The 26,285-nt window shown below is 38.9% G+C and overlaps 1 protein-coding gene across 1 annotated transcript in view; it reads left to right on the forward strand.

Moving 5' to 3' along the window:
* Positions 1-26,193, forward strand: part of nr3c2 (nuclear receptor subfamily 3, group C, member 2) — an 80,421-nt gene extending 54,228 nt beyond the window's left edge. Inside the window, exons 4-9 of the mRNA XM_061057152.1 lie at positions 1,296-1,412; positions 6,402-6,746; positions 8,455-8,599; positions 12,151-12,281; positions 20,058-20,215; positions 21,163-26,193. Of these exons, the coding sequence (XP_060913135.1) occupies positions 1,296-1,412; positions 6,402-6,746; positions 8,455-8,599; positions 12,151-12,281; positions 20,058-20,215; positions 21,163-21,318 (1,052 nt within the window). The 3' untranslated portion in view covers positions 21,319-26,193. The remainder of the gene's footprint in view (positions 1-1,295; positions 1,413-6,401; positions 6,747-8,454; positions 8,600-12,150; positions 12,282-20,057; positions 20,216-21,162) is intronic.
* The last annotated feature ends 92 nt before the right edge of the window (positions 26,194-26,285 follow it).

A 26,285-nucleotide genomic window follows, 5' to 3' on the forward strand; every position in this document is an offset into this window, starting at 1 on the left:
CTGTTTTTTAGAGCAAGAAAAATGGGCTTATGTAACGGTCATGTGATTTAGCCAGAAATAGTGGTGGGGCTACAGCTGCTGCCTCTCCTCCTGCAGCTCGGTTCCTTGGCTTTTGGCAGCAGCCAGACAGACACACTGCGCTCAAGTCCTGCTCACTCGGAAAACAACTTCTGCTCAGTCCTACACACAAACACAAATAATGTACTGAGGATGCAACAAAGGCAATGCACAGAATGTACATGTTTGAGCACACGGCATGTCAACAAGGCACAGGCTTTTCATGCTGAAGCGTGAGCCAGAAAACTCTAAAGTAAACGATACAAGATGCAGGAAACTGCAAACATGTACATGCATACAACCTTATATACAGTCAGACATGAACGCACAATTTTATGGAGCCAAGCCATGTGCTGAGGTCACTGGGGTCAGTTAACCGCTCTATACCACTCCATCTGGGTTGTGTGGTAAGTTTCATGTGTGTGTATTAATTTGTGAAGCAGATACAAGATTTGCAGTTTTTTTTTTCAAATAGCCAAGTGGAGCAGCCTTGGCTATGTGAGAGTGTGTGTGAATTTGTGTATGTGTGTGTGTGTGTGTGTGTGTGTGTGTGTGTGAGAGAGAGAGAGAGAGCGTAAATGACTGTACGTGTGCGCCTGTGTGTGGGCGTATGGCGCTCTGAGGCTGGCGGACGTGTGGAAAAAGGGAAAAAGGAGGGATGGAGACACAGGCGTAGAGAAGACGGAGAGAGAGTGGAGGAGGAGGAGGAGGAGAGGAGCTGTACAGTGAAGAATTAGTGGAGCGGAAGGAAGCGCTCTGAAATGGGAGATCATTGGGTTTAGCTAAGGGCTAGGCAGGAGGCAGGAGGGATTCTCGCCATGTTAGCATCACTGTCAGGAATAGTCGAGCTGCAGCCAGTGTCCTGGTTCTGGCAAATATTAATACCCTCATGCCACATACTGTAAAATACACCATTAGTTATGTGTTGTAGAATGTGAGAGCGGAAAAATCTCTTTTTCAATCGGGTTCATGAGATGATCATGAAATGTAGATGTCACACATTTCATGTTTTTTTTCCTGTGTTGACCTACATGATAATGAGATAGATATTCTACAGTTAAATCAAATATTTACTTCTCTTCTTGTTGGCAAGAGAGAACAAAATGTATTCTGTACTGCAAAAGCTTAGTTTCCTTTTCTCTAAGCTCCATCCTTGTGTAAATTGTTCTACTGTTTTACGCCAAACTGCACATATATGGTTAACTATCATACTGACTCTGTAACTTGTCTTTCTTTAGGTCAGCACAACTACCTGTGTGCCGGAAGAAACGACTGCATCATCGACAAGATCCGCAGGAAAAACTGTCCGGCGTGCCGCGTACGGAAGTGTCTCCAGGCCGGGATGAACCTTGGAGGTGAGGAGTCACAAACTCATTACAGATTTGCCCTGTCACATAGCTCAGATGTGACATTTGAGTCAGCCTCGCTCTGCTCAGAAGAAACGATCGAGATGAAAAAGTGGGTCTTGTTGTAGCCACAGGAGGCCCGAGGATGCTGAGTCATAAGATGTTTGTGTGTATGTGTGTGGGGATATGCTATATCTGGGCACAATATGCATAATGCATCCACAGAAGGTGTAGCTCTACTGTACTCCAAACAATGTCAGCTGACAGAGCCTGCAGACAAGTTACAGTGTTGCGTTTTTTTTTTTAAGGAAAGACGCTGTAGTTGTGAGCGCTGTGGTAATGTATTCATTTATTGCCTGTGGCTTATTCAGATTCAGGGTCGCTGTTGCAAACATGAGGCTAAATGCATACTTTAGACTGTAGGATTTCAGACTAGAGTTATTGAAATTACAAATTATTTTCAGTCTTATACCCCTCAAGTTATCTGAATTTACATAGCATGCCGTACATTTGAATGCAAATGTTTAGAAAAGTCGAGATTAGGTAACTGTAAATGCCTTCAAATCATTTAAGTAAACAAGGGTGACCAAAGAAACAGATGACACACACACACACACACACACACACACACACACACACACACACACACAGACAGGTAACCTGGCTTGTCTGCTTTATGCTTTTGCATTTTGGAATGAGATTTTTCTGTGGCAGTGCGAGAAGACCCTAATGAACAATAATGGAATAGTGCTGAAACCCCTTTCCTTTCTTGATGATCATCACCTCATTTTCACATTTTTTATGTATAAAAACTGTCACATTAGTCAATTTAACATTCTTACACAAATTTCTGTCATTACACATTTTAGTAGTTGTATCTATTAAATGATGTAATTAGAGGATGTTGTCAAAGCAGTGAATATAAAATAATTAAAATCTTGGTGGATCATTTGGAACGATGGGCAGAGTTCGGGATTTAGGCCAAACTCATAGAGTCTTGGATTAATGCCTGAGTAATCCCTCACGACAATTTGAGGGGAAAAAAACTGGACCTCATTCAGTATTGATTTTTGACTCGACTAGACGTTTGAAGGGTTAACCAAGCTATTCTCAATCATTCTGGGATGCTATCGAACTCATCAGGGCTGAAAAGACGATTTTGATTACTTTGATATTTACAGTAAGATGTAAAATATGGATGGGATTGTTGCTTTCCAATCAGGACCACAATAGCCAATGAGAGAGAGACAAGTCTGCAGAGAGAAGGTGGACAGCTGACAGTTAAACAAGGAAACCAAAAAAATCCATGCACTTGAATTTTGTGTTTGTTTGTAGTCAGCACTTAACAGTTAAATCGAAATCCTTTAAAAACAACCAGTTTGAGCCTGGCTTTACTTTATAGTCTGTACTATATACTGTACTGCCTTTATATTACAAACTGTACCACTTTTAAGTGAGGCTACTTGTAATTAAAAACTCAGTAACCTGTATAGACATCGTTATTGTCAGCTTTCATTTCAAACTAAGTTAAATTCTACTTCCTTTGAGTTACTGAATAAAAAAAGGGTTCAAAGGCCCATAACTGAAACAGTGGCTTCACCCTTTTACAGGTGAATCATCAATCCCATTACAGAAAAGTGATGCTATTGATAAATCTTTATCAACAAAACAATCATTTTTTGAAACATGAGGAAATCAAATCCATCCATTTGTTTACAGACAAGAAACACATTGTATGCATAATGTAATATAAAAGTGTCCTTAACATTGGAAGAACTACTGTATTTTTTTATTTGGAGCTATTTCTAGGATGGCAGTCAGAATGCTTGGTTCGTGTCAACAGCTATACAGTATAAATAACTGTTAGAGTGTAGTCACTTAAAATGAAGTACTCACAATGAGGCCAAACATAACTAAGTACTACAATATCTGTGGCAAGAATTCTCTTGACGATATTTAGTTCAGAGCCCTGTGCTTTGAATATTAGACTTTACAAGACTTTACAAAGATTATATCTTAGAATTAAATGAAACCTCCTTTATAAAATGGATGAATGGATATTGAATTCCATGAAAGCACATTATTAATCATTTTCTGCACTGTTAATTTATTAATAGTTATTTTCTATGACTTGTTTGATTTGTTTGTACTTCTGTTAACAAAACGTATGTGAAATGGATAATAATAATAATAATAATAACTTTATTTATATAGCAACTTTTAAAAACACAGGGTTACAAAGTGCTTTGACAAACAGCAAAAACAAGAACAAAGCAAATTAAACCAAACACAGAAGAACATTAACAACAGTAAGAACATAACAGATGCAAAATACTAAGAATAATTTAATACAATTCAACAGAAAAGAACCCAAAGTGCACGATACCCAACAGACATATATAACCCGACCATCACAAGAACCATTATAAGAACCCAATGGAGTGAATACAGACTGTTAACAGAGTTCATCACTCTTCACAAGCATACACAGTGTTCACACATTAAGGCAGCTGGGGAGTGACATCAATTTGCTTAAGAAATGCTTGAGAAGGAGCGGTGTTGAAATGGTGTTTGGTAAAGTGTAGAGAAAGGGTTAAAGGAAGAGTGCAGCAGCAGCTACGCACAACATCTTAAATAGACCAACCTGTGTCACTCAATCACTCATGGGTAACACTGCAATTCCTAGAAAATGCACATCAAACTCAGACCAAAGACAACCGGAGAGTGATGCCAAAAAAATAAAGAATACCACATTAGATATAGAGTCTCAAAGCAATAAGTGTACCGTGGGGACAATTCACTGACAACAACTGATGTGAAATGCATTTAAAACCAATAATCCAGCATGTGTGAATCTGAATCATGCTGCCAGGTCAATTTAGAAGCAGATGATCAGAAACCTGATTATAACACAAGAAGAAAACATGGCTCTGAGTAAACATCTCAGTCTAGTAAAATGTGTTGTACTGTTGAAAAACCGCAGATGACCATGAGTCATAAATAAAAGCTTAAAGTTGCCAATGAGTGTGGCTGTATGTTTATGAGCAGCAATGTAATCTGTTTAATGGGAGCAAAGCCTTAATAGCCTAAATTCTGTTAAGAATAGAAAGTTGTCCGATTGTGAAAGTCAAAATTGAAAAAGGAAAATGTTTTCGTATAGTGCTTGCTAAATGCCAAGTTTTGTGCGGGGGAAAAATAATGTTAACCAAGGTTATGGGGAAACAATAGAGTAAATAAAATGATGTGTTAGCTGGTGAAAAAAACAACTGTTATGTAAATATATTCCAGTTGAGAAAGTACACTAGTATCTAACAACCCATGTAAAGTAATTAAAACTTATTCTGCCAAGTGCTTTTCACAAAATCACCAGTACCACCACTGTGGAAAGATAGCCTCAGCACAACAAACTTAAACCAAATAGGTCATTTCGGTTCCCAGGGTCCTGTGTTCACTAACATTTTAAGAAATTGGTACGATATGTCGGTGTAGTTTTAATATTGAAAAGGAATGATGTTGAAACAAAATCTGTATTAAAAAATGTTTGAATGATGTAAAAATATCTCAGTCTTGTGGAGATCATTATTTAAAGTCAAGAAAACCTGCTTACCTGCAAACTCGAGTGGTGTAGGCCTACCTGTGGGCTATACCATTGTAGGTTGGTGATTTCTGCATATTAAAAACACAATTGAGAACATGAAACTTTTATAGTGATCTCCTCAGTTTGTCAAATTATGACACTATTGAGGGGTGGAACATTGTTCCCTTGGAGGATAGGCTAGCTAGCTACATTTGGTGAATCACAAAATAGCTTAGAGCGATGCTGATACAAGCAGTTTTTTAGAAGCAGAACTTAGCAGCCAACAGAGAGCATGACCAGCGAGCTGTGAAAACTTTAACTCTACTATGCAAGAACTGCTAAAAAAAATACTGAAACAAATCTAGTACACAGTAGCGATAAACAGACATATTAGCCACTTAGCTTCCTTTAGCATGTTAGCAAGCAAGAAGCAAAACTCACTGTGGAATCGTGCTGAAGCAGTATATCCCAGGCATCTAAAGCGATACAAATATAAAATTTGTCTAAAAACACAGAGACTGGGAAAGGAAAGGTTCATCCTATTTTTCATCCATGTAGTGATTGAGGACACATTGAACACTTTTTTGGCAAATTGTGTAAGTGAAGCAGCAACTAACATTAGTTAATTCAGACCTTTTCAGCAGACCCTGTAGAGAGGCCTTAAAGCACATGGTGACATGTTAGCTTGTTAATGAAATGCTAAATCATTAGTAGCAGTCAGATAAACCAGAATAATTTTAATGAAGCAGTGCAGCAGCAGCAGAACTGGCTAATCATTTCATTTACCTCAAGGAAACAGCCTTACTGCACAGAGGGTGTGAATTTTAATGTACAATGTGTCTATGTGTGAGTGTCACAGCATGCCCTGGTACTGATTTCCCGAGCAATCTGAGAGGTTTCACTTAATGAGCTGTATGGATGCACAGTATTTTGCATTTAGCCTATATGCTTTTATTTATTCATGTGCTTATCATCCCTGATAGCTCTCTGTCTCTGTTAATTAAACAGAAAGGGGAATATTTAATTAATATTTGCTTGGGTTTTAACAGGACACTTTCCAATTGTTGATTCACTACCCCCCCACCATTGTGAGTCACAGTGAAGCTTCCTGGGGGCTTTCTTTTTCTTCAGATACAAGGCTAGCACGTTCTTTTAAAAAAGAACTGGTGAAATAACAGCATGCCTTATTGCTGTCATTTTTTTCTTCCTTCTAAAATTGACATTTACAGTTAGAATTGTTATCACAAATGTATTTTTGCACCCATATATACCTACTGTATTTTATACTATGAATACATATTTCAATTAATTTAAACGACACTGTGCCATATGTGTCAAACTGCAATTATAACCTCAGATTGTGAATGTTAGAAACTCCACCATCAACTATGTGTTAATGAGGACCGTTGTGTTCCCCACAGCACGAAAGTCCAAGAAGTTAGGGAAGCTGAAGGGAGTCAACGAAGACCTGCAGGGCTCTAAGGATGGCCAAACTGCCACAAGTGGTGTTGGAGGCGGTTACCTTTCCTCAGAGAAGGAGCTGAACGCAAGCGCTGCCAATGCCCTGGTACCCCATGGGCCCGGTGTGGTCACACCTTTTCTGCCGCCCTCCATCTGCAGTGTGTTGGAGCTGATTGAGCCTGAAGAGGTGTATTCAGGCTATGACAACACGCAGCCTGACACCACCGACCACCTGCTGTCCAGCCTCAACCGCCTGGCCGGAAAGCAGATGGTACGCATGGTGAAGTGGGCCAAAGTACTTCCAGGTTGGTGACCATTAGAGCCCCTAAATGCTATTTATGTTAGTTGTTTAAGACTATATAGGAAAGTGGTTGAGACTGCTACCTCACAGATATGTGCAAACAAGAATTGTGTAAATTATTTAAAGGTTGCATTTGATGGATATGGTTGTAGTATGTTTTAGTCATTCTGCTGGTCAGATTTCCAGTCAATAAAAAATGCTGCACAGGGTTAATAGGTATGAGTAGAAATTGTTTTTAAATTTTATATTTTTAGCTCAACACAATGTATTTAACAAGTGCATTTGAGCCATTTTACATTTTTACAGTCATATCTTGTAAGCATACAAATAAATGAAGTCAATTTTATTCATGGATGATTACAAAAATGCCAAGAGTAAAAATATCATAATAATAATAAATAAGAGGGAAGAGGGGGGGGGGGGGGGGGGGGGGGGGGGGGTGATACTGTCATTATTTTGGAAATTAATGAAGATCACTTGTCTACATCTTCACTTTTGATCTCTACATTTAAGAAATACAACACTGTTAGATTATTCAGGAGTGCTTGATTTTAATTTAAAATATTAGGTCAGGAAATTGTCATGTAAAGCCTCAACAGGATTAAACAGGGAATCCTATTATACCATTCCATTGAATCAAGATTAAGACTCCCAAACAGAACTCATTTACATTACCGTCGTAAGATGTTGAGTTAAACACAAGATCTAATGTCTATCTCATTAATATTTTACCTCTAAACCACAGCACAGGAAGGAATAAAATGTTTGAAAAGGGATAAACAAGTTCCCCTTAAATGCCCGTCGGGAGGAGACATTTTGAAAGATGCCTCACAGGTAGCTCTTTGAGGCTGTTTAATTTGCTGTATTGCAAATATTTGATACGTCCATGGTGTCTGCTTGCCATATCCGGACATATAAATAGAAGGGGAGCCAGACAGAAGGGTCAAAATGAGTACCTTCGACTTTCAGATATGCCACTGCATGCATTCGGATTCTCTTTGGATGTGGAGGGTTGACATGCAGCGAAAATGTAATATTGTTGTCGGTGCCAACAATACCTTCTTAAGAAAGTCAGACTTTTTTTGGCGCTACCTTATTAGTAACATCTTTATTGATACCTCTTTACCTCTAAATTCCCCCGCCAACATCAAACATAGAAATTAAACTCTATACTAGGTTCACATTTGATCAATCATTGAATCAATTATGAGCCAGCCCTGTGTGCTCTTTATTAACTGTATAACATTTGATACACCTATTCCACAATTTTTTTCTATGTGATTGTATCTTGCATATTAACCAACAAAGTCCCTAAACCTTGATAAGCGACTTGCGTGTCCTCAGTTGGCCTCTATTTTGCATGAGGAGGAGTTTCTGGCTAGAGTTTGATTGAGATTTTGGCATATTTCCTATTCGGCTCTATTTTTGGAGCTCAATAGACAACAAGCCAATAACTGGAGGCCCCTTCGGGATTTGCATGAAACAAAAATGGGTGACTACCTCTCAGTGGTTATCATGCCTACACAAATATTGGCACAGAAAAGCACACAGTAGCAAAGATACACAGTAAGTTTGTAGACACATGAACAAACAAACAGGTACACACACGCCTCTGAAGTTGGTGCTCAACTCAAAATGCTTTTTATCAATGCCTGCCACATTAACACTGCATCTGTCTGTGTGTATGTGTGTGTGTGTTTTGTGTGTGTTAGGTTTCCGGGGCCTGCCGATTGAGGACCAAATCACCCTGATCCAGTACTCATGGATGTGTCTGTCCTCCTTCTGCCTCAGCTGGCGCTCCTACAAACACACCAACGGACAGATGCTCTACTTTGCCCCTGACCTCATCTTCAACGAGTAGGTCTACGCTTTCCAATCTGCAGTACACCACACACATAAAACTGATGTTATTGAATTCTCTTCGTCCTGGCATCTAGTCGTTAAACACATATAAGTTCTGCCTGTTTCTTCAAGCATTCCTTTTCATTTGTATTAGTGTAAATACAGTCTTAAAAATAAATGTGGTGTTGTCTGATGTCCTCTGGGATTCCCAACACAAATACATAATGTATTACAAATGTGAGAGGGAGTAGTTTGTTTTTCCAAAGAATATAATTAGTGGATACAATAATTGGTTGAACAGTCAGGCTTTGACTATTAGTGCTTGGTAGCATCTGCTATTTTCAGCAACTCATCACATGCAAATTTATGCATAAACATCTATTTGCCAGTGGAATTTGGAGAGTAAGGAGTGTATTCTCCTGCTGTACTATTTTAAGGATTCCATTAACATACCTGAAAACTATTTATTTGAAGGCTACAATTAGATTTTTGTTTGGCTGTGATGTTGCTTTAAGGCCAAAGGTAACTAATACAAGGTCATAATCTTTCCCTTGATTTCTAACACTTTACAGGGAAAATGTGTTTGTTTTTTTTGTTCCCTAATTGCTTCAGGCATGGACAATCAAAGCATAACAAGCAAGTCAATGGCCCACTTCATCTGTGCTAATATGTTTGAAAAGGAGCGAAAGAGGAAAGGAGGAGGATGCCGGCCTTTTTAGTTTGAAGTGTGGAGCATGGCAGGTGATGAATTGAACATTAAACAGGAACCACTGTTGGCATCGTGCTGCAGAGGAGCAGGTTCAATCAGGGACAGGTTTCAAAGCGGCAACTATTAGCTTATGTAAGTCTGTGTCAGTAGGTCGGTTTGTTCTATTTAAATAAATAAATAAACAAACAAAAGCAGCGACGCATGTCATTGTGCAACACAACGTCCGACTCTGTGAGCCTGAGTTGCATCACAGACAGCTGAGTACAGTTGTAGTAGTTTAACCACACAAGGGAATGATCGGATCTTTTACTTAATGAAAAGTGGATCAAACATTTTATTACGAATGATGTTATTCTTTTTTGTGAAATGAATATTGGTTTTCAAGCAAATCTAATTTTGTTGTTTTCCTTTAAACGAATATGTCATGTATTCAAAGAATGTAGATACTGTACAGTAGGCTGCTGCTGCTGCCTAAGATGCATTTACTATCAGATGAGGCTGGTATTCAGCCTGACAGAGCAGAGGACACGTAGACTGGCTGGAGATGGTGATGACTTGGATTTGGTGACATGCTTGCTGCTCTGTAAAGGCAGCCTTGATGCCACTGTCTTCCTGTCTTTGTCTTTCTTGGCATGTTTTATCAGATCAAGGTATTTTACCTGCCTATTCAGAAGTCTATAGTTGTTTACTTTATCAATAATTCTGTTAAGAATAAGGAAAAAAATGTTCAAGCACTTTACTAAGTCCTATCAGTCTTTTAGGGTTTGACACTGTACACTTGTTCCCATTGCTACTTCTAAACCTATAGGGCATTCAGGCATTTATTGAACAGTATCCACTCTCCCTGCTATTAGAGCATAAACGGTCACTGATTGAGAATAAATACTGCAAAACAAATGTGCACTTTACATTAAAGACAGAGTTCATTTAGTATTTGATGCATGATAAATTCATGCAAGAGGTAAAAAAAGAAATTTCCCTTAATGTTGTGTTGGATAGATTGTTAACTATTTTCATAGAGCAAATACAGTTTTTTGGGGGGGGGGTTTATATTAAATTTAGTAACAGTCACCCACAGGAGTGTGCTGGCACTCTATCACTGGCTTACAGATACAAAAACAGTAAAAGCCATTGGGAAGAGCACTTTTAATGTCAGTTTTTAGGGTAAATATTGAATTAGCTTGTCAGCTGTAACACAATAGGATTTGACCCATAAATGTCAGTTCATATGATGCCTGTACCTTAATTATCAATATGTTACAAAATGCGGTCTGTCCTTGGTTTGTGATTGGTCTTCACTGGATCCAGATGATTTAAAAAGTTTCACTGTTCTGCCAGCTCAGCTGTCAATCAAACACACTGGCCCACCCACACAGAGGCTTGAAGACTATATAAAGGATCACTTCTGATTATTTTAGGTATTGCTCTGGACATAGTTTCTTTAACAAATTTCTTCTTGCAGCAAAAAGGTGGGCCTGAACTTCCCTTTAGCCTTAGCTCATCCTGAATATTTTACCATAGAAACAGAAAAAAAGCAGCGAGTTCAAGAAAGAGAAACAGAGTCAGAGGGAGACAGAGACATAGAGAGACGAGGAAAAGTCAGGGAGCGGGAGGAAAGGAGAGACATGCCAGGCTGCCAGTTTTTTTTTTTCTCAATCCTTCCTCCCCAAAAACCAGCAGCTCATTTTGGGCAGTGATTCAGCAAAAATTGATTTCAGGAAGAGAGTGCGAGTGTGGAGGGAGAGAAAACGTGTGGAGACTTTAGAAACTCCAGCCCAAAGTTGTTTCAAATGATGCTCTGCTGCACTTTGCAAAACTGCTCACATACACGCTGCTGCTCAGAGGGGAGACAGGTCTGCTCCTCTCCCAGACGCTGTCACACTTTATCAGTTATTTAGGCCGACAGACACAGCCATATACCGTAAAGTATTATTCTATCTTGTGCTTTAATGGGAACATTATGCACTTATTTCTAATCCGTCCCCTTCCCAAAATACTCAGTGTAGTTGTTATCAGAGCGAAATCTCCTCCCTCACCGCCTGTGTAATGATGCAAATCCACTGTATTGGGGATAAAAACTGCAGCCTCTTTCATGTCAAGCCACAGCACTTGCATTTAATTACTGTAGTCTCGATGTGATGGTGATTTATAGCAGAGAAAATCGCCATCAGAAGCCAGAGATTCCCTGTGAATCTGTGGCATCTGCAGAACACATTTCTGATTGGCTCATGCTTGATCCTTTCTAATGTTTCTTTCCTGTTTTTGTGAATTCTGTGATGTAACCGAGATTATTCTGGTGATAAAATGTGTTTGAAAGAAATCGGGAGGGGCCAAACGGGAGCATCAGGCTCACTATAATCAGAGACAATTTACAATATGTGCAAGTAAAACTGTTCAGTAATCATGCACATGACCGAGAAGCTGACATGTGTTAAGATGCGTGCGCTTTCTGTCAACAAAAGTATGCTGGAAAAAGTCCTTCTTAAGAGCGTTTTTACACTGACTGGGGTTACTGTACTTTATATATAAGGTCCAGTCTGCTATAGTGGTGCATCTGCGCTGGGATACTGTACACACTCTGCAATCTGGAGGGATTTGGTATTCTGCTCTCAGCCCAGACTTGCAGGATGCTCTCTGCACTGTGTGGAAATGTAGTTTCACTGGACTGAACTAGTGTGATAGGAATGGTGATAGAAAGTGAATGAGTGACTCAGCTGTAATATAAAGTCAGATTGGCTGGGTAAGCAAATAAAGAAATAAGTATATGCATGAGATAGAAGAATTATAGAAGATGAAGATTTTATTTTATTTTTTTAATAAGAGACGTTTAAAATGTTCCTCCTTTATCTGTCCTCAGGGAGCGCATGCAGCAGTCGGCCATGTACGACCTGTGTCTGGGCATGAGGCAGGTGAGCCAGGAGTTTGTCCGACTGCAGCTAACCTACGACGAGTTCCTCTCCATGAAGGTCCTTCTGCTTCTCAGCACAGGTAGGCTCTGAGCTACATGCCGGCAAAAGGGGATTTACTTATGTATTCACTATGAATACCTACCTGCTCTCTGTTTATGACAATGACTGAATCTTTTCCCAAACTCCCCCACGGGCAGAAATAAATGACTGTGGACAGAATTGTCATTTAGAAATCATTGTTTAAAAAATATTGCATAGTCAATATTAATTCCAAAGCAAACATTTATTGAAATTTCATGCAGTCCACAACTCGGACTAAGTTTATCAGAACATTATTCAGTTTGTTGATGTAAAAAGCTTGAACTAGACAATGCTTAGAGGTGAAGTTCAGACAGCTGTTCTGTTCATTATAAGCTGCTACATTGGCAATATTCACACAGTGGCCATTTTATTCTGATGTCAAACTCAGGGTGTAAAACTAAAATGCTCATCTTAGAAATGTTTAAAGATAGGGCATCTTACAAATGATTGTATTTACCACTTCTTAAGGGGGAGGCTGTGGCTCAGTTGGTAGAGTTGTCGTCTCTTAACCGGAAGGTCAAGGGTTTGATCCCCAGCTCGACTCAAAGTGCTTTGAGTAGTTAGAAGACTAGAAACGCGCTGTACAAGCTCAAGCCCATTTACCATTTAATAAATCACGAACTAAAGAGACAATGCGAAGTGATAATCTGTTCTGACATTATGCCATGTTCATAGATGAAACAACATATTCGATTGCTTATTGGTAGAATGCTAACTTTAGCTACCATTAATGTCTGCAATTGTAATGTTGGCATTCTACCACGGACTGGCCTACAGTATAGTTTGATAGTTTTGCAGTTTGGGATGGAAAAGGAGTAATTCATTGTAATCTTGCATGTAGCCCGTTGTCTCTGGATTTTTAATCTCCATTGTCTTTAGAGTGACTGATCAATCATGAAAGTGATTAGATGATGATGAAACATGAAACTGAAATATTATTATGTCAAACTTCATGCAAATTGCTGAACGGTTGTTGCAGAAGCTGAGCACTTTTTTGAGCTAAAATTTCATAAAAATAAAATGTCATAAAAATAAACTACAGGGGTGATGCAAGACAATAACTAAGCCATCATGGTGGAGCAGTTGGAAGCAGGAATTCTTTAGTCCAATCATAATCTGTGTCTCATTTTGGAATAGTCCAGCTCCTCTGAGTCTGTCTGATCGTATACTACATACAGTCATTATTGTGATGCCTTGTCTGTTCCAAAATGAGCAATTGGTTTTATGGTAGTATTATGTTTTCACCTGCCATACTGTTGACCTGTAGTACATCTTATAGCTCCTATAATCTCACACATCTATCAACCCAAAGACTTCCTCTCACAGGGGGAACGCATTGATAAGGTTCCTTGTGTTTTGTTTCTTTGAGACAGTGTGCCCAGAGCTCGTTTCTGCCTTCCTGGATCCCACAGTCATTCCCTTTTTAAAGTCTGTTAGATTATCATTTTTGGTGATCCGTCTACATGCAAAACAAGTGTGGGAATCGACTTGATGCTGCATGCACCATCTTCTCTAAATTGAGGCTACTCTATTTTGTAGTTCTTTATTCTTTTTTATAAACAGAATACATCTATCAGTCACTAAATAGGGTCGCACCGTGTTGTCAGACTACGCCCACAGGTACTGTAGCCTCACAGGGAGGATGCGTTGGGCCAATTTGCTCACTTGGAAACAATATTTTTTCCCACCAACTCGACACCCTTTGCGAGCTGCTGCTGTCAGTTTAATAGTAACAGTTTCAGATTCCAAGATGGCGGGTGTGTCATAACTCAACCATCCACACACACACACTCAAATTTGGACAAATGAGATCCGCTGCAGTTTCGTATCTGTCTTTGTGGAGCCTCGTTTGTGTTCATTTTATAGCGTGTCAAAAGATGTCCGATGATTAGAGAGAGAGAGAGTTAGGATAAGGTGGGTGAGGGAGAGTTTTAGGGAGCTATTTGAAGAGCTCACATGCTGGCCAAACTTCAGTCTCTTTGAACTTCAGCATCAGTGCCAATCAGTGGAAATATTCATTTGCCAAGTATTTATTTTTCAGTTAGTGAGGCCTGTGAAAGTGGCATGTGAATGCTGGACTTACCTCGGCAAAACTCATCCTTTGTAAGTGTTACATCATCCTTGTGCCACAAGCTCATCCATTAAACATTAAAATTTTGGCCAATTAACTGACAGCTTTATCCAAAGGGGGTTATACTGAGAGCAACCAAGGAACACGCTTATAGTTTTGCATCATTAACATCAATTTGTAGGTGGAAACTGCTCGGATATTGACTCAGATAGATCAGTGGCTTTACACTAATAATGGCATAATTCAAATTAAGCTACCATGGCTTCAACATTACTGAAGATTTTCCCCCCCAATAAATTCTCCACTTATTCTGTTATCCTAGCCCCGATTTGTTTCCATTTTGGCAATGAAGTAAAAAAAGACTTCAAATGCAGCCTTGCAGTTTCTGAGCCAGAGTATGAAAAAGTCTTAAAGCTGTAGTCCAATTTGCCAGAGTACAGTTTCTCCCTGGCCAAAGCTAAAACAAGAATGATTCCTTTTATGATTTGTTGTTTTTATGATCATTAAAAAATGAAAACATTACAAAAAGATATATTAAGTTCATTGCATACAGTATTTTCAAACATTCTGTGAGTACATTTCTAAATATACAGTTTTCTCCCTGGCTTATGGTATATGTTTGGTTTGGCTTCATAGTACAGTGACATATGGAAGAGCCGGTGTGCGGACGCATTTGCCTGATATAAACTCTGTTGTTGAGTCATCTGGAAGCAGGGGGGCTCCGGCTGGACCTCAGCTTGTGGATGTTTGGGAGGGATGAGAAAGAGAGAGAGAATAAAGAGAGAAACCAAGAGGGAGAAAGGGGGATTTAAAGAGTGAAATCAGACAAATGTTGACATTGAGAGCCGGTGCTGGTGAGGCAGAGACAGGTGCATAGCTATAGGGAGAAAGAAAGAAAGAAAGAAGAGACAAAGGAGAAAGGGGGGGGGGGGGGGGGGGGGAGGTTGGCAGATCTGGTCCTTCTGTTGCTGTGGCCTCCCTCTCCTCTTCCTTGCTGGTCCTCTGGAGGTTTTCCAGAAAGTCCTGCTGTACTTAATAAAGGCCAGTCAAGGGCCAGGCAGCGCTCCAAGACCTGCTATTTTTCTCCACTTCCTTCAAACCCGGGCTGGAATTTTTGAAAGGAGAGAGTGTGGATAAAAGTACACAGAACCAAAACAGGGAATTAAAGGTTCTTTAAATAATCTGCTTCGATTATTAGATCCAGACATTATAGGGCTTATGTAAAACATTTCTTATTATGAGAAAATGTAAATAAAGTGCTGGGTTTCTCTTGTGCACTGGAAAAAGTTTCTGCACATTTCCATAAAAAGTGAATGTGATAGAGCAACTTCCTGGTTCAGCTTTTATGAGCATACTCTTAACGAAGAGCCTTTCCTATCTTTCACGTTCATTTTTTTTTTTGTTTCTTTCAAGATATATCATATCTAAGTTTTTGCCAAAACTATTGATGTAACTTTATATGTTTAAAACATGATAATTCTATGACCTTCTCTTTTATTTTACTTTATTTCATTTGCAAAGCACTTTGTGAATAAAGGTTATTATCATTACAATCATTATCTGGCAAATACTTCAAGAAAGTATTAGTTAGATTAAATAATGCATTTTCTATAGAAAGCTTGTTTTTGGTTACAGTGGTTCAGTGCTAATGCTAAGGCCTTTTGGAAGCAGCAGTGGAAGAAATGTTTACAGAGGAGTTGTCAGAACTTGTCAGTGGAGCAAATACTACCGAGTCACTGCGTGTGTGTGTGTGTGTGTGTGTGTGTGTGTGTGTGTGTGTGTGTGTGTGTGTGTGTGTGTGTGTGTGTGCGCGCGCCTTTGGGCTGGTTTGAAAAATGTGTATGTGTTCATGTGTGTTCGGGGTGAACGGGTGAAAAGGAGAGAGGAGGAGGAGGAGAGAGAGAGAGGGATAAGGAGAAAAGAGAGAAGCGCTGTTATTCTCTCTCTCTCTCTCTCTGACCTTGGCTAAGGTTTCACTGAGCCTGCGGTGTCTTATGACCCTGTTTAGATGTGGTACGGGAGCAGCGGCCTGCACAAACCAGTTACACTCCTCACCTCAAAGCAGACTCACATAATATTGACAAATTATCCCGTTCGTTTGCTCTCCAACCAAACTGTCTTCTGTGTTTGGCCTTGATCTTGACGATGTGAGCGTGTGCACCCATGTCAGGAATTGGGTGTATTTATTTGTGACAGATTTTACAGTTGGGTTAAGCATTAGCTTGATAATTGCTGTTTCTAAAAATACTGCCTTGTTTTTCATTCCATTTAGTCATTACTGTTTTTGGTTTGTGTTTAGATTTGATTTTCCTGCTCGACAAGCCACTAGAGTTTGAGATGTTACTGTAATCATGCTCAGGGTGAGTTATTGAATGAATAGTAACAGTATGTACCGACAACTCAGAGCAGGAAGCTGCATGTCTTTCAAAGAAACGAGCAGACACCTTCACGCGTCATTAGCAATGTCTGCCTCTTTATAAACGTGTTTTTCGGGTCTTTGTTCGCATGCACCTCTACCTGCAGCAAAAGATTTCTGTGACACCTGTTATGCCATCAAAAACGGCCTATTTTCAGGGGGAGTTGACGATTACAGCTCCTAAATGAAAGGTCACTTTCTAATCAGGGTAAATATGGGTCAGTGGGAGGAAAACAAAGTCCAAATGAGGCCCAGGGTATTTGCACATTCTCATCATGCAGTTGATGAATTACAGCATGGAAATCCCGTCCTCTGAACCGTGGTCCAATATGTTTTTAATATCTGCTTTAGTCAGTCCAGTACGACCTCATATATTTGAGGAGGATTTTGCAACGCAGGGCAATACAAAGAAAGAGAAAGGAGAGTTCTTGACCTGCACTTACCTGTTCACAAATAGATGCAATCCCAAATGACAAGAAGTAGACTTTTGCTCATGGCAATTATTTCTCAAAGACTCAGATGCTGGTTTTTGTTTGCGTTGCTGGTTGGTTATGCTTTTGCTGCTTTTTTGTGCTTACAGTTTTGGAAATAAAAACCCCGCTCATTAATTAAATTAATGAAATAGTTTAATTATTTGAAGCAAAAATACCAAATATGTCATTTTTTAAGCTTCTCAAGTGAAGACATACAGTTTTATTTTTTATCAACAACATTCAATTGTTTTCTTGTTTAGCTGCAAACATTTTTGGGGGGCTTTTGCCTTTATTTGGATAGGACGGCTTGAGAGACATGAAATAAGGGGAGGGAGAGAATGGAGGATTACATGACTTACATGACTGTGACCATGTGTGATAACGTCCAAATGTTAATTGAATTTCAGTGGGCGTTGATAAGACAGAAGAAAGTGAAAACATGCATGGATCAACTGATAATAAACGTTATAATAAATTGCAGCCCTAATCCACATTACAGTAGGAGCAGTAAGTGAATGCATCCAGTAATTATTTAATGATTTGCTATTTTTTTTTTGCCCCCTCAATAATCATTCACACCAGAGGATGAGAGGGTCACATCATGGATCAATTTTGGTGATACAGTCAATCATTCTGAAAAGGAATTGTTCAACTTTTTTTGAGTGTCACATTGAAAAGAAAAAAATCCTGCACACTACTCTTGCTAAGCATCACCAATTCTCACCAATGTCCTATGCACCTACTTCACAAGATAGTTGGATAATTAGGAATAATTGTCTGTTTTTGTTTAATCCAACACACCCCTAATACGCCCCCATCATTACCTTAAATGACCTAATACGCCCTCAGGTATAAAAGGCAAAGATTCCTTGGTATGCACGCCTCTGTCGTTTGACAAACTCAAATGGTGTCATGGTATGTTGCCATGTCATATCTATTGGCTGAAGGACAAGTGGAGGTGTTTCCTCAGACTGATTTGAGCTGCACTCTGTGAGAAGTGAGGTGTTTCTTAATGTGGAAGCCAGCGGCTGAATGTAATTTAAGAGCGCTGGCAAACTTCCATATCTGTGACTTTGTTCTCCTACACAGTCAGGGACAGAGAAAGAGTGAGGAAAATCTTGCTTTAATACACGCTCTTTAATACACTGTTGTTCCCTTTTCTGTTGCTGTAGTTTCCTGGCTAACTTTGAATTAATGCCTCTCAGTATATCAGTGGTCTTTCATGAATCAGCGGCTGCACGTGAAAACTAATTACCTCTTGAAATGGTGAAAGTGGTTTTAACGAGTTGCTAAATGGGCTCAGGCCGACAACACAGGGAAAAAAGGTCCAAAAAAAGGCTGCTATGTGGGAGTGAGAGTGTAATTCACTGAGCACCTTTAATTATCCTACGCACAGTTACACATTTCTGCGTTTAAGGAACATACCGGTGAATTTGCCAGGCTCAGCCCATTATCTGTGAATGGTGTTTCAAGTGCAGCTGCCTGCCATTCTCTAAAGTGTATCGTAAATACATGAATACATATCACGATGCTGCTGGTTTTTATTCTTTCATCTCTCATATCTGTATGAAAGCAGCTTAAAAATGCTTGCAAAACCTTGTAAACTATTTAAAATACATTAAATGGGGGGGCGCCGGTAACCTAGTGGTTAGTGCACGTGCCCCATGTACGGAGGCTCTAGTCCCTCCAAGCGGGGCGCCTGGGTTCAAATCTGACCTGTGGCTCCTTTCCTGCATGTTATTCCCCACTGTCTCTCTCCCTGATTTTCATTTTCATCATATATATAGAAAAACAATACATGAAATGGTTTACCACAAGTTGTGTTCAACATAACTCTTTCTTTATGGCTTTCAAATGTTCCCATTTGAGTGTTTTTGTTTTTCTGGTTTTCACATTCATATAAAATGTAGACCGCTGGAAATAAATACTAGTAAAATACAGAAGAAAATGTGTGAACACGTTTTAATAGTGGGTTTTTTTTTTCCCAAATCTGGCTCTTCAAAAAAAAATCATAATCCATTTTTTATTTGAATCAACTGAATAAAAAGTTCTTCTTTGTCAGTGTATCAACAGTGATGTTTTCCTGTTGGTTTGTTTTTTTCCTCCAGGTTTGACTACCTGATAAAAAATAGTGCAATTACTTAAATTAAATTCAGTATACACACACAAAGGAGATTTTAAAAACAGAGAGAGAGAACAGTCCCTGCTTTTTACCAGAAAAAAACACAAGTGATTGAAAATTGAGGACTGGTCAATAACGATCAATGAATTTCACAACGATTTAATTTAAATTCGTGGCATAAATGTGACATAGGCTATAGCATGAAAATCTATTAAAAACACTTTTAATGGATTCTTTAATGGGAAAGTTGTCTTCGGCTGATCATGGTAGTACTTCATTAAAGTTACACAAATTATAATACATAACAGGAATGCTAGTCATACACTTGCATCATTTTCTGTAATAACCTAACAAAGGTTCAGGTGTTGACTTGGATACTTAAGTCATGAAGGAATCTCTTATGAATATGAATCGATCTGATAAGTATTGACGATGCTTATTAACATGAAGCACACAAAACATGCATAGCTAATGTGGTGTAATATTGAAAATGCACTAAAGTTGAAAATAAGTGTTAACTAATATTTTGAGCTTTATGTTTAGTGTTCCAGCCCATAATGTCAAAGCTTCAGTTATCTCTAATAGGTCCCAGTTCAAATGTATTTTTAAATGAGCACAATGTCATTCCATGATGTTGTCTGTTTTCTGAAATCCAGGTGATGACACAATGTTTCTGTTTCTCTGTTTTCTAGTTCCCAAAGAGGGTCTGAAGAACCAGGCGGCATTTGAGGAGATGAGGGTTAATTACATCAAGGAGCTTCGGCGTTCTGTGGGAAAAGCAACCAACAACTCTGGGCAGACCTGGCAGCGCTTCTTCCAGCTCACCAAACTACTGGACGCCATGCATGATGTAAGTCCCCTCACCCCGTCTGCCTCCCATGCCCAGTCTCCTACAGTACACAGGCAGGCTTCCCCCTGCGGCATGTCTGTATGCCATGCCTTCACACAGACTGAGAGGTGTCCAGTGGTATTTTTATATGGTATTTCTAAAATCAGTGGAAATGTTTTGGAAAATTTGGCAGGATAGTGGATTTGGACAATGCGTGTACTTAGTGGTTCGATGTTACTAGGGCTTGGAATAAGGATTACTGCATCCCAATCAGTCCCTGAGGGGGAGGTTATTTTGGAAGAGGAGTTGACCAGCCTGTATCGGTGAATGGAACAGAAGGGGATCAATGGCATCAGCACAGTGGTCACTGCAGCAAATGTGCTTAACCTCTGCTCTTGATTTATGCACTGGTCAACCAGCATAACCACACTGTAGTTAAAGCTGCAAGTGACAGTCAGTAAGCGAGAGGTCAGAGCGATAAATGGCCAAAATCCAATGACCCTTATGACTGAGGGAATGGGGTGAGTGCTGAAAGGACGACTCTTCTTTAAAGTAGGGCTTTGCAAAAAAAAAAAAAAAATCAGTGCTGCCTCCTAGTGGTGAGATAAAAATAGCTGGAATGTGGATTGTTCCACAGCAGTATGGCAACCAACTTATAGGGTAGAGCGTAGATTTTCCATCAACATTGAAGAGGCAACTATGAGTTTTATTTGGGGGGCATGAGGGTCTGGAGGTTCTCCCCCAGGAAGTTTGAGTATCAAACCCTTTGTTTATTGGATTTTGGAGTCTTTGTTCTCTAAATTGAGTTAGAAATATATTTATTTATGTAATTTGGAAAAAAAAATACATAAATTAGATTAAAGAATAAATTGTACTTTTAAAATAAAAATGATTCTTATATCTAATGTCTTGTCTTAGGCTGTGATTAAAGTATGTTTCTCATAATTTTGTGCATCTGTGTTGTGCAGCTGGTGGGGAACCTGCTGGACTTCTGTTTCTACACCTTTCGTGAGTCGCAGGCCCTGAAGGTAGAGTTCCCCGAAATGTTGGTGGAGATCATCAGTGACCAGATACCAAAGGTGGAGTCAGGCCTCACTCACACAATCTACTTCCACAAGAAGTGACTCACATAAACCTTTGGACAGAAAGGGCATAAAGAACTGGAAGAGAAGAGGAAAAAAAAGTTTTCAAGACTAGAGGAGGAAATACGCGAGGAAGGCCCGAACAGTTGGCCTGCACCCTGTCGCCCAGTAAGCCAGCGCCGTCGTCTAGGACGGGAGTTAAGCTGCGTGGTGACAGAAGTAAAAAAAGGAGACATGGATTTCCCCCTGCAGACACTAAGAGCAGGTCAGAGCTGTAAACAGTTCGTCGAAAAAAGAGCGCGACACGGCTGAGGAAGGACTTATGACAAATGTGACAAAGCATCCCGAAGTAACCCTCCCTGAGACCCCTTGCCCCTGCCCCCAAAGATGATAACAGTATTTTCTATGGAGATAAAGCCATACATTTCCTAGGATGCGCTAGATACATTCACTGCACACACACACACACACACACACACACACACACACACACACACACACACACACACACACACACACACACACACACACAATCCAACATAGAGGGAAATTGACACACATGCTGTCCACAAACGCACAGATGCACTCCACATGCACTAAAATCTGATTCCCTTTCTAATCTAGAGGAAAAAAAAGTATTTGAAAATATTAACTGTGGCTTATGCAGTTTTTTCGTAATAATAGCACTCTAAAAATATATAACATTATGCCAGTACTTAGAATTAGCTTTGCAGTGTAGCAACATACTACAAGACTACAGGGCAAGGAACATAAAGAGCAGGCACAGAAATACAAGACCTAAGGCGGGAGGTCTATTTGAATATATATTTAAAGGGCTATACAAGTGTCATCATAAGCTGAGAATGTGCATAAAGCTAACAAGTCCAAGTTTGAATTTCAATCAGCGTCATTATAGCTATCATTAACATTTACATGCTGACTTTTTTAATTCAATTATGTAGTTAAACAATCAAAACTAATATGCAAAAGTCCAAAGCTTAAGCTGTTTTGACATAAAAAAATGTCTCTCTTGTGTAAAGAAAGCTTGCACGTGAAGCTCCCATGTCATAAAGTCACTATTTTAGACATTGTGGTGTAGAATTAACACAACGTTGATGAGTAACCTTTGTGCAAAAATGGGTCTGGGGTGCTGCAGGATTGGAAAAACATCATATTTTTACGGAAACAATTTCAATAGAGTCAGCTGGTAATGGATTTGACTGAGGTGCATCCATAGTAATTGTGTTTTGTGTTATCTCCAGAGCAGCTGTCCAAATGTCTGTTTTTACTCACAATGAAGCGAAACCAGCCCTTTGTGCACCAACACTTATCTACTCTTCCCAGAAATAATAAAAAAGAATTTTATAAAAGTGTGTCGCAAAGGTTTAGTTTTTGACAAGCCAGTCATTTTACTTAAGGTGCTTCATTTCTACAAAAAAAAAACAAAAAAAACAGGCAAAACATAACATGTACAGTGACTTGTAGACCGTCCTCTCAATACATTGTGTATACGGACGCACAGTTTAAACACACATACTCTGTAAAGTTGATATAATCCCAAATTGAGCATTACTCCGCAGTGCTTACAGCAAACGGCTAATGTATCAATACCAGGCAAATGTGTACAGGTATTAACAACTTCTTAAACACATTCTCTTCAGCTGTTGTACAGATGATGTTTTGGGGTACATGTTGATGAATGCTTGATGAAGAACTGTTGCTTTGTTCACCTCTCCTAATTTCTTTGGGCTAAGTTCTACTTTTCTTAAGAAAAGCAGGCCCAGTCATTTGGACCATTAAGTTATCTCACACCCTACTGGTTTCCGGGTGGTTGGGGAACGCTACTATGATGCTACTGAAAAGTGATAGAGCCGCTGGGGAAGAAAAACAATGGAGGCATGTGATTATTCTTTTTTTTCTGCCCTGTGAGTGTGTATTTACATGTGTGAATGGAGCATAAGTTTGTGTGTGTGTGTGTGTGTGTGTGTGTGTGTGGTTCTTTTTCCTGGCGAGTGCATTGATCTGCTCTTTCAGCGTGGGTTTTATGCATTCATGTTATGGGATTAGCTATATCCTATTTCCACATTTAGATTTGCACAGAGGAGATACAATGTGAAATGAGGCATTAGTGCAGCTAGCGGGGAATTGTCTGTTTTGATAAGCAACTGTGATGATGCGGGAAAATACTTTCTGCATGGTCACCCAGCCTAAAGTTAGACAACATGACATCACTGGCTCAGCAGGGTGCTGGTGAACTGTAGTTGTGGCTACAGTGCAGCGAAATGATGATGCTGTGCTACATAATGAGGTCTCTTCTGTGGTGTTAATTGTGCAATGATTGGCATACAAATAGATGTGAGAGTGGCATGATCACAACAGTCAGGGATTGTATGAAAATTATTCAGAAATGGGGAATATGAATTTTTATGTTTTGCACATAGGAAGGTTGTCTATATTTATTGGGGGAGAATGGGAGGGTTTTTGAACCTCCTTTCTTCCAAGAATTGTATATTTTCTATACATTCAAGGGTTAAAAAAAAAATAGCCATCAGGAGAGATGGCATCTGGGCCTGATGCATTTAATCAGTGGCTTTTCTAGACCTAACAAATTAATTGTAAAAAGTAAAGTAGAATTAAAAGAAGACTATTTGTTTCTTAATTTAATTTACATGTTTGCCATGAATATGATATTTTGAGATTTTATGAGATGTAAAATATAAATGCCAACTAATTTTCATACAGTCCCTCACAGACATGCCTCCAAGTTTTGAAGGACCCTTAAGCTAATCTCTCACTGTTTTATTTTCCCCCCTTTTTGTCCTTTTTAAGGAATAAAAAACTGTCTAAAAGGTTCATAGGATGAATGGGAAAGTATTTTTGAGAGAATTATATTTTGCTGGAAAACAATATTTAAGTACTTTGTTAAAAATGATATCCTTTTTGTAAAATGAAATGTTAATGCATGCTTTTTGATGAGATGTTTACATTGTATTTAAAAAAGGGAAACTTGTGCCTTTTTATCTCACCTGATTTACAATTTTACAGTATATATTGTAAATAATACAGCAAGTCCTTATGTTGAGTATAGTATAAAACATTTCTACTTTTAACCATCTCGTTGGAAAATTGGAAAAATGTGTGTTTCCCACTCGCCATGTTCTGTGTGTTGTTTCACAGAGAAAGAATTTACAGTAAGGGTGCCAGAAAGGGCCAAATAGTGAACTGAATGTATCATACATTGTGAGAGACTTATTGAACTTGCTACCTGAATGTTAGAAAGAGTACAATTATTATCTTCTTATTAAGTAAAGTTCTTTTATTTTGCACCTTTTTTTATTTACTTGTTTTTGCATCATTGTTCAAGTGGCTCAAACAAAAAATAATAATAATCAAAAAAGTATTTCTTATTTTGTAACAAAATGTATCAAGTGATGGATCCTTTGAGTTGTTGCTGTTGATATGATATCCTACCCCATGGTGGTTTTCTTGATGAGCACCACTATCAATTTCACAAACTATTGAAATTGGAATTCCTTAAACGTTTTTTTTTGTTTCAGAAAGCTTATGCACACAAAATTAAAGAAATCACAGAAAATTTGACTCTTTCTTTACAAGTTATAAACTGGACATATTGCACTAACTGCCAAAAATAATTATCAATCACTGAAGAAACAAATTTGTCCCAAAGACTGGTTATTTAAAAAGTACAAGCCTCTATACATTTTGAAGTCCCGCTAATGATAACAACTGAATTAATAACATTGTCAAGCCACTCGCCAATTTGGACTCCAGAAAAGAATTGTCTTCTACTTCTGTGACAGTGCAGTTCTTGGCGAGAGGGAGATGAGAATTGATACTTTCTGTTTGGTCAATTCAAAGCTACAGCCAGGAGACATCTTAGCTTAGCTTAGCTTAGCCTAGCTAAACTGAAAGATCAGACCAAGCTAGCACTGCTCTGTCCAAATGTTAAACAAATAAAACTTTAAGCACCTCGAAAGCTGAATCTGTTCAATAAATTCATAAAAAACATCAAGATTCGAGGTAGGTTTTGTTTTTTGGGGGTTGTATGCTAGCCCATTTTCCTTTCATCACTAGTCACTGCACTAGACCAAGAAATTGTGAAGCACATTATACATTCATAAAACCCCAACTTGCTGGCTTTATGTCTGCTTTTGCAAGAATGTAACAAGATAAAAATATGCTTATTGGCACAAGCAATAAGAGGGTACGCAAATGTTGTTTGGATGGAGCCAGGCTAGCAGTTACGCCTGCTTTTAGCCTTTAAGCTAAGCTAACTGTACCCTGGCAGTACCTTTTATATTTACAAAACTGACATGAAAGGGTGTGTCAGTCTTGAGGTGTTACCCCTGAAATAAAGGAATATATGTGTTTACTGAAATGTTAGACAAAGTGAATAATACTTATTGGTCATCAATAACCACCTACTGAAAACTCCTAAAATATAATTTTCCCTACGAAAGAGAACAATGTTATCTTTAAAACTGTCCCACTTTAAATGGGCTCCCTTCAGGCATGAATGACTCAGAATGTGTTCTACTGCTGTTCACAGTACACCATTACGTCACTATATGTGGAGTCACGTCATTGCCATTTTCTGTTCACGGTGATGAATCGGGTGTAGACTAAGCCATATCTCCACAGCCATGGCAGTGCATTTCTTCTTATTCTATAAATATACACAAATGCTTTTTTTCCAATTCCAAAAATGACTTTTTACTCAGATGCTTTGTACAATATTTCTCAACAACTATCCAGCAAACCAACAGTTGACATCCTTCAACATCAACCTACGAAACATCTTTGAAACCCGTTACTACTGTATCTTGATGCAGATATTGCCATACTTGTGTTTGCAAAACTATTGCAAGATTCTAATAAAACTGTTTAAACCGATAACGTGATGTGAAGTCTGTTTGTGTATGTATGTACAGTAAGTGCTGTATGCGAGTGTGTGTGAAAAAAAAAAAATTGGAAGCTAGGAACCATGC

Source organism: Labrus mixtus, chromosome 2 (genome assembly GCF_963584025.1).
Source record: "Labrus mixtus chromosome 2, fLabMix1.1, whole genome shotgun sequence".
Lineage (NCBI taxonomy): Eukaryota > Metazoa > Chordata > Actinopteri > Labriformes > Labridae > Labrus > Labrus mixtus.